Genomic DNA, 9,722 nt, shown 5'->3' on the forward strand with positions numbered 1-9,722 from the left:
GGTCTGGGAAGAACTGACATGAAAATGTGCCAAGCAGGATATAAAAAAACAACAACGGCTCTTACATATTCCTTCAATTTTTGTACAGAACCATTTGCCAGGATTTAACAGATTGCTGCTGATGGCTGTGCACAAGCAAGCAGCACTCAACAAGTACATACGCTGCGTTCACGACAACACGGAAACGGGGCCACTGCTACGCCATAAGCAGGGAAAGGTCCCTCAGCGTCCCATACCTCATGGCTTGCAACGACCAGAATTCTACATAAGGTTTCCATCCATTTTAAACATATAGTTAAAGAGATTAATAATTGCATTTTTCCAGAAGGACGACAATCTATTTCTGTAAAATATCCACGTGAAACCAGATATCAAACTAGATGAAAGTATTTCTACATTAAATTAAGAGCTTCCACTAAAAAAAGTGAAATTACTGTGTAACACACCTCATGTTTAAACTATTAAGACAGCACCATTTACATCACAAATTTGGGACAAAGACTGAGGTATTCAACAGGTAGATTCTGCGAGTTAAAAAATAGAAAGCACTACACAGCATGCTGAATTACAGGGGTAGGCAGCTTCAGCTGTGCCAGAGTCTCTCTGAGCTGTCTAGGATTAAAGCTTGTACTACCCTATCCGACAGCGCAGATGACAACATCAACAGAGAATTGCTGGGAAATAGAGCTGGGAAGAAGATCTCATTTTTCTTAGGTGTTTGTATGTAAATTGGCTTTTGAGGAGTTGCTTCTGTCAGCCTCTATGCTCATGAGACATGGATGCTGCCACCTGACTCTGAGTACAGACATTAGGGTTAATGAATTAAGCTTTTAATTAAGCTTTCTTACACATACTTCCCAGACTACACAGTCAAATTTCCCTCTTTTTCTCCATCCAGAGAAACAGAACTAAAACCAGAAGGCAAATCAATTTGGTCCCATCATTAACTTTGTAGCAACAAGCCTTTGAAAAAGGTTATTTATTATTACATCCTCTCCTGCGACCTTAATACTGCTGTAGCCATAGAATGTCAAGAAAGGGCACCACAAAAACTTATCCCATTCAGTGATTAGTACAAGTTAAAGCGTTTAGGGAAGAAAGACAAAAAAAAAAAAAAAAGATGTGAAAGTCAATTGTACTGTGAAGAAGGGGAGACACAGAAAAGGCAAGAAATCTTACACTTCCGTCACATACTTCATAATTCTATTGAGGTTGGCATTCATTTATGCTACTGACTTTTGCTATTTTGCTATTCTGGTGGGACAGAGATGATGCAATTAATGCAGTAGTAAAAGTTTCCACTGTTGTGTTCTAAAGTTTCCAAATCCATAAAGGCAACTGGATCATGTTTTCCACCAAATCAAGTTTATAATCTTCACATGGTAAAAAAAAAACCCACAATTTTTCCAAAATTGCTCATATTATTTATCTCTCCAGAGTATGAAAACTAAGTTACCACTTCATCATCAGTCACGTCACATTTAAAAAGGTGGTAACATTGTACATTCGAAATTAAACAATTAGTTTCACATATTTTAAATTGATAACTTAATTTTGTCTTCTCTCTGATTTTCCTGACTGAAAAATTCACTGTCCTATCTTGAGAGATTAATCAATTTCACTTCAGATAAAAAGCAGATTAAAAAATTATCAATTCTAAAGGTTTACCTCATTTTTAATTTAAAAAAATAAATAATTTTTCAAAATTCCAACATCTATCCTATGCCAAAGCAATAATTTGAGTTATTAAACTGGAATTCGATCTTGATTTAAGGCCTACAAATAATTTTCTTTGAATTAAAGGTAGTCCTGAACTTTAACTAGAATTCTGAAGACTATTTCTAATACTTTGGAAGATTTTGCTTTGCTGGTCAGAATATTGCCCACTTAGCCTAGATAAGACCAACCCCCAAAAAAATTTTTCCTAACAAACTCCATGGGATCCACCCTGTCAGCTCTCAAAACCAATGTCCCATGGTTGTCTTGATCACTGCTGACCACATATACAGGGAAGACAAAAGTCCAGAGACATGTCAAATCACTCTTACATTATCTCCTTGCAACTTTGTTGGTATAGTTGTCCTTTAGGACAAGGGGTGATGGTTTTAAATTAAAAGAGGGGAGATTCAGACTCCCCTCAGAAAAATAAAGAAAAAATGTTTTATGATGAGGATGGTGAAACACTGGAGCTGGTTGTTCAGAGAGGTTGTATATGCCCCATCCCTGGAAACATTCAAGAACAGGTTGGACGGGGCTCTGAGCAACCTGATCTGTTGATGATGTCCCTGCTCACTGCAGGGGAATTGGACTAGGTGACCTCTGAAGGTCATTTCCATCCCAAAACATTCTGTGATTCTATTCTATCATTCTGTGATTTTTCCGTGTCTGCTTTCTGCTCCTCTCTGTGGCTTGAAGGCATGTCAAGCAAGTTCAGCCTCTGGCTGTGGCATTTCCTGGGGTCTGACACCATGGGTGCTGCCAGCTTGCTCCATCTGGGGAGGCAGAAGGAAACGCAGCCCATCCCACTTGTCACCTTGGTCTCCAGAGCTGCAGCCCAGGACAAATGTCCAGGGATGTATATTTACTCCTGTTTTTCCAGGAAGAGCTTCTGCTAGCCTAAGAAACTTCACCCTCTCTCACAAATAGGCCATTGCAACAAAGCCTATCCTTCCCTTCAACATTTGTCCATCTGCATCAAATTAAAGGACAATGATCAAAAGTAATTAGTTCTTAAAAAGTAAAATAATAAAGGAATCCGTATAAAGGAATATCAGCAGTAGCGGCGTGTGACAGCTGCAAGAGACAACATCATTTTTGCATATCAGAATTAATGTAGCCTATGAGCATTTAAAGCCGATAATACATTAGACTTGTAGTTTCAAATATTATATTTGTATATTTCATGACTATTTGTACTGGCAAACATGTCACACTGCCTTTCTACAAAATAGTAAGTATACTATCCATTTTCCTGAAATATTAATGTATGAATAACCTATCTCTTATGCAAAGCTGAAATAGGATTTAATGAACCTCCATTACTCAAGCTGCACATTTTCCTAAAGATGAAAAATGCCATGTACAATGTATTTTCCTGCATGTGAATAAGCTCATTAATAGAGATTTCTGAACAGAGTGTTTCTACTCAGCAATTTTTGCCCTTTGGGAGGGGGAAGGAAAAAGAGAAGGGAGCAGACACTTCCCCTCATCTCCAGAAAGGAACCAAATCGGCTTTCTTAATATTTTGGTTTCAAAGCAGTTCTTAGTACATAGGCACAATTGCCTTCTGACAAATGTGTATTAAAACTTAGCTGCAAGCAGTTAAATCTGTTTTACTATATTCTTCCCCTACTTTGATAGGAAGTGATAACAGAGAAAGTAATCAAAGCAGTACAAATTTGTCAATACTGAGAACTGTTGTTTGTTTGACATCTGATTTGCCTCTTTGAATAACTCCCCTCCCTGAAGAAGTCCATCATGGTGTACATTCTCTGTAAATAAACCATTACAATAAATTATTGTAAGCACCTCAGAGGAACAAGTTTTTTCTTTTTCAGCAACTAATGAGGTTTGGAAACTTGGACACCAAAATATTTTTTTTTTTTAGTTTTCCTAGTGTTATTTTACAAAAATGCTAAAATTACTGTACTTTCTCTACTTAAAAATGTGTTAAGCAAGTCTACCTTTCTAGTCTATTTCTTGGAATTTCCCATTAACTCTACCCTCTCCTACCTTCCCCTCCCAATTTCCACTACTATTCTTCAAAATGGGTCCACTGGGTTTCAGATTCTCTGTGGATACTATCCCTGAGTTTTCTTCAAAACTTTGCTGTACTCAGAAGCTGCCAGGAGAACTCTGTTGCATTATCTCTTACTGCTCAGACAATAGATATCGATGGCAGAATCAGGAACAATTGCAGGCACACCTCATACCTAATTTCTCAGTAATAAACTTGTACTAAACCTATTATTTTATCTGATAAACTCTCTGGCTCACTGTAGTCCTGAATCAGGTAATGTAAATTTTTTGAGAGCTTTGCTGTTGCACTGCACAAGGTCAATATCTTAAGACGAAAAAAACCCAACAATCCAAAAATACAAAAAATCCCCAACCTTCCCCCTCAAACATCTCCCACACTTTCCATGACTTCCCCAAAGCAAAAGAGTATAATCTGTTCACCCCTCAACAGCTCACTGGTTCAAAGACATACTTGAGCACCACTGAGATGAGGTTCAGCCCTTGGTCTGAATATGGCTTTTGGCCTCCTGCTTTCAAAATAACCTCTCTAAACAATCGAGTACTGCCTACTTTAGAAAGGCAGATGGCATTGCTCCCTCCCAATAACGGATTTGAATTTTCTTGGGAAAGGACAGCAAAAAATCCAAATGCTTTAGAATCAACAGCTCCCCTACTTTAAAAAAAAAACAAAAACAAAAAAACAAAAAAACCCCCAGGTTTTGATAGAAGACATTTTCAGACAAAAAAAAATCTTTTGTTACCAAGTAGGGGTTGGTTTCCAGGTGGGACTATTTGGTATCTCTGAGGCAACATGCCGTGGCCACAGTTTTTAGTTTTACAGAAACAATACTATCAAATAACACCAAAATACAGAAACAAGGCCATGAATTTTTTAGAATAATGATCACTCAGAGAATATAGTGAAAAAGTCAACTATGTTCATGGGAAATGTAACTAGTTAGCTTGCTCTGCAGAACAGTTACATGTTTCATAGCACAGATTAACGGCTTCTCGACAACTTTAACATTATTAGACTATCCAGTCAGTCTCATTATTGTCCAATACTGCAAAGCTTTGGTAACTTGGCTGATCATGGCAGGGGAATATGCAAGATGTTGAAATCGGGTTTCTCTACTCCTAGGTCACAGCAGCAAAAGTTGATGCCCTACAGCACGCTGCATACAGTAACGGGGAGATGACAGCCTCCAAGACAGGATCATTGTAGCCAACCCGCAAGCCTGTGCTTCCTCCCACCATGTCACCAAACCTTCCCTCTTCATCCAACATCGCAACACTCTCAAATCACAACTCAAAGGACTGCAGATTTACATATTTTTAAAATATTTATAGGCTGTATGCAGTAGACAACCATCAGGCCTCCTGCCTCTCAGACCTCCATGTACCAACTGTCAGCAACACAGAAGGACATCTTGGGTATCCAAACTACTTTATTTGACTTGAACTCCACCCTGCCTCCTCAAATTGTTTAGCTGACACAGAAACTATGCATGACCCTCGGAAGAAGGATTAAGATCACATAATAAAACCAAGAGTTAGACTTTTTTTTTTTTTTTTTTTTTTTTTTTTTTTTTTAAATAGTGTGCTACATGAAACTGTCATCTCACAAACTCTTTATACACTTCAGAATTCTCCTACAAAAAGTGTTTTTTCTTGAAAACAAAAAAAAAACCCAAACCCAAGCTGTAATTATACAGTCAGAGAAAAGCGTAATAATTCCAGTATGCCACCACAATTTTCTCAAGAAGACACGAACAGCTAACTGGGGTTCCATGCTTTAAAAATCATCCTTTCTACCAGAAGTTGTCTGTATGTCCAATGTATATGCATGTGGGAGAAGAACCTGCTTAAAAACCATGAATACTGAATTTGCAGAAACTGCAAATAAATAATTTCTAAATTCCTCATCTCTAACAGCCTAATTTCTACTTATGATCTAAAGATACCGTTCAGAACAACAAATCAAAAAATTTTATTTTCTTGTCAGCAAGTATGATTCTGTGAACAGATATAGAAGGCCTCATCTTGTGAAGTATCGAATAACTTAAGTGGTCCTTGACTGTAGAAGCAGCTGGAACATACTGCTTCCATGGAATGCTGATCTCTTTACCACTCATAAAACCAGTGATACTCACCTCTTCATTACGCACTATTTTTGTAGACCCATCCCATATGAAAAAACTAATCTATGATAACCAGTTTAGATATAGAATGGTATCTCGAAAAGCTCTGTTTAGTAATCTGCTTCCTCTTCCCCTTAAAAGTCTAAACGAAAAGTAACTATTAAGTAAAACCCCAAAAGGTTTTGTAAACAGACTGCAACAAAAAAGAAATATTCTTACCTTGAAGCATCAAAGCTGTCATAGGATCCAACTGTGTAGTGTCTGAACAGTTTCTTTGCTCTGTCTGTTCGTGTTTCTGCACAAATAAAAGAGAACTTTTAATAATACTCTTGTATTTCTTAATCGAGTGCAGTTGCAATTTCAAAGTGGATGTTCAGCTATACATCAATACAGAAAATTTACAGTACTTTCTAGAATCACAAAATGGTTGAGGTCAGAAGTCATCTTGTCCAACCCTCCTGCTCAAGCAGGGCCACTCACAGCCAGCTGCCCAGGGCTGTGTCCAGGCGGCTTTTGAATATCCTTACAGAGGGAGACTCCACAACTTCTCTGGGTAACTTATTCCAGTGCTCATTCACCCTCACAGTAAAAAAGTATCTCCTTATTGTTCCCTTACAGTGGATGTACATGGTTTCAAGGCATTTTGAAAAAAATTTTTACTTTGGAGTTGAGACATTCTTTTATCATATTATACACATCAGGTGAATAAGGAGAACATCTTGCAGATCATGTATCACAGCATTCACAAGTTTTAAAGCTCCACCCACATTCTCAGTGGCAAAACCTTTCAAGTGCAATCTTTGGTTCTTTTATAACTTGGACTAAGAGGTAAAATATAAGAAGAAAGAAAGAAGAAAAACCACCAATGCATTTCAGAAAGTTTAGAAAAATAGCCAAAATAATGCAAACCAGTATTTTTTGTTTAAACACACATACATACAAAACTAGAGCTATTTCTGTAATTTTATTAGGCATATGGAGAATGGGGTAGGGGAAAACATAGTTGCTCACATTCATCACCATCAATCTAATCTCACAGGAAATAGTGCTATGACATTTGTACTACCATTGTACAGCAAAAGCAAACAATCCAAACAACTAGAGGATATGGCAACTAGAGTATATAGTGACGCAAAGAACAATGAAATCCCATAACTGGGAACCACGAAGAGCAAAAGAATAAGATACAACAATACGTCTACTAAAAAGGCATTTAAAACCTCAAATACATTAAGATTTTATATTTAGGCTTCTTCCTTAAGAAAAAACATACACCCCACTGAAGCAGTTCCTACATCTAGAGGTTGCAGCATTAAATCATCCTCTAAGGCTATGAACATTACGCTCACAAGTATTTCTACAATTCACCAACTTTAACACTGGTTTAGTATGGGTATAACAGTTAAAATATTTAGTTTAGAACTGCATCTATAGCATGACAGACAACAGAGCTAAACATGTCTCTTCCTCTAGACCAGGAAAGATGCTCTTTCATTTATTACTTTCAATGGGTAACTGCAGGAGCTCCAATAAATCAAGTATGTGGGAAAGGTGCAGAAGCTACTCCTGTATTTGGTCACTTCAGTTTGCATAGCAAAGAGCTTAATCTAAATGGCTTTCACTGAAAGGCTATCACTCTCTCTGTATGTGTGTGCGTGTATATGTGTCTGTTTATATATAGGATTGTAGAAGAGGTAGGTAACTCATTGTCAGATTCTTCAGAATGACAGGAAATACAGAAGCTTACTTCAAAAAGACATTCAAATAAAGTAAAACTTTAACAAAAAAGAGAGCAAGGAACCTTTGGTACGTTTATGTATTACAATAAATGTTGTTCACATGTATCAATTTTCTGAGCCTTACTCAGTTTTTATCACAATAATAATCTAGTGTATTAATTTTTCCTCAGATGAGCATCTTTAGTGTAGTCCCTTTTTAAATGGCTTCTTCATTCAAGGGAAGATACTTATGCAGAAACTGTAGCTTTTGAGACAGCAAAAAGTCTTGCCTAAATACAGCTTGGTCCTCAAATGCAATCACACAAGTTAGGCTAACAGACATCAAAAATCAAATTGAAAAGTTTCTAGTTTAGCTTGTGACCATGAAATTCTCATCTGTATGGTTAAGGAATGTTTCATTGATGGACAGCCTGACTCTATCCAAACAGATTTTATTAGTTCTCCAAGCATGGCATAGCCCTCAAGGTACACCATCTCTATGTGACAACTTTTAAGAATGTTAAAAATTACTGTGAGAGGTCGTGCTGTCAGACGACCAAGTTCTAGTCTGCAGAGAGAAAAAAATACACCAGTGCAGGATGATAGGCTTTGAACGTGGCCAAGGAGCACAGTGCAGAAGAAAGTATTGGGAGGCAGACTTTGGAAAGAAGGGTTGACAAAACACATCTTTCCTGGCTTTAACTAAGTACAGCCGACACATAAGTGGATTGTGCCCCTGGTAGGAGATATAAATACAAATACATATATAATACAGAGGAATTACGACTGAAAAGATATGTGCAGGTTGCAGCTGGCTAAAAGAGTAAGCGTAAAGTATTTCTTCATAGCAGTGCACCAATTTGCAAGATGCAAGAAAAGCAGTACTTAGAAAGAACAGAAATATATACATTTATATAAATTTTGGGGAGACTAGCCAGCCTTCTTCCTACAGAATGGTGAAAGAGGGAGAAAATCCCTATTATAATATGAATCCTACTTGATAGCTTTGTACAGTCTTATTTTGTCCCTTTGGCACTCACCTACGATCTATACTGTTTACCAGAGAGGCCTTACCTTTACCCCAGGTTCCAGCTCTTACTGCCCTCACCCCCCTGCCTTTCTGGAACACCCAAAAAGGACACAACTCGCTCCAGGACTCACCTACCATCTTCCTAGACACAACCAAAGCTCAGCCAGCCAGCACGGTAGCTGCAGGGCTGGAGGGCAACACGCTGCCTTTCACAGAGTAAGAGCTGTAAGCACAGGGAGCTGTGATGGTACCCAAGGCTACATGACATCTGCTCAAAGAGATCTGGCTTTGAAGTAGCTCATTGTATGACTGTACCTCTTCATGTGCTGTAAGGGATTCAGTGAATTTTATGGGTCATGCCTTTGTTGCTAAGTTTACAAGTTTAGCTTCAAAATCCAGAGCCCTGTGGTGATGTGGAATAAAGTGACCAGCCTTAATTGCAGTCTATTCCCCAACAAGCAACATTCTTTTTCACATTATCCTAAAAATCAGATTAATATCAAGAGACATAATCAGAAGAAAATAGAAGAATGTAGGCCTGGATTCCACGTAGAGTTTACCACTGGTCTGTTTTCAACAGTCACTTATAAATAATTAAAAAGGACAAAGTATGAAGAAGAGTATTTTGGAAATCTAAAAGCCACTGCTTGATCCTTAAGAAGCCAGATGTTCCTTCTGCAGAAACTGTTTTCTATGGCATGATATTCAGTGCTATTAACGAATACAAAGTGGGTGGGAGGAACGGAAAGGCGCAGTGAGACAGATAGCTTTGTTCAGCTACTTAGTATTGCAAAGCCAGCATTCTTCAGCTGCAGCTTGTATCTGCTCCCTGTCTCTCCCACCCCTCTCTTTCCCCCCACTTCTTTGTGTGCAATCGTATTCACAGGGATTATTTGGGAAAACATTAGCCTTACAAATCCCTGAAGTCAAGGCTAAATGGCATGTTTCCCAGGTTGCTGTGTAAATTCTTTAATTACCCTCTTTCCCTAACCTCTGACTCAGATTCCAGTCTGTCCTATTACGCAGCGTAAGTACAGACATCCAAACACAGGGGGAAGGATCAGGAATCTGTCATCATAAGGAAAGATGTGTATA

General features: G+C 38.1%; 1 protein-coding gene across 8 annotated transcripts in view; it reads right to left on the reverse strand.

The window, feature by feature from the left end:
• Positions 1–9,722, reverse strand: part of SHANK2 (SH3 and multiple ankyrin repeat domains 2) — a 362,604-nt gene that overhangs the window by 156,408 nt on the left and 196,474 nt on the right. For all 8 annotated transcript variants that reach the window (XM_026850798.1, XM_026850802.1, XM_026850804.1 and 5 more), the window contains one exon: positions 6,099–6,174. In XM_026850798.1, coding sequence (XP_026706599.1) covers positions 6,099–6,174 — 76 coding nt within the window. The remainder of the gene's footprint in view (positions 1–6,098; positions 6,175–9,722) is intronic.

Source organism: Athene cunicularia, assembly GCF_003259725.1.
Source record: "Athene cunicularia isolate RWA chromosome 5 unlocalized genomic scaffold, athCun1 chr5_part3, whole genome shotgun sequence".
Lineage (NCBI taxonomy): Eukaryota > Metazoa > Chordata > Aves > Strigiformes > Strigidae > Athene > Athene cunicularia.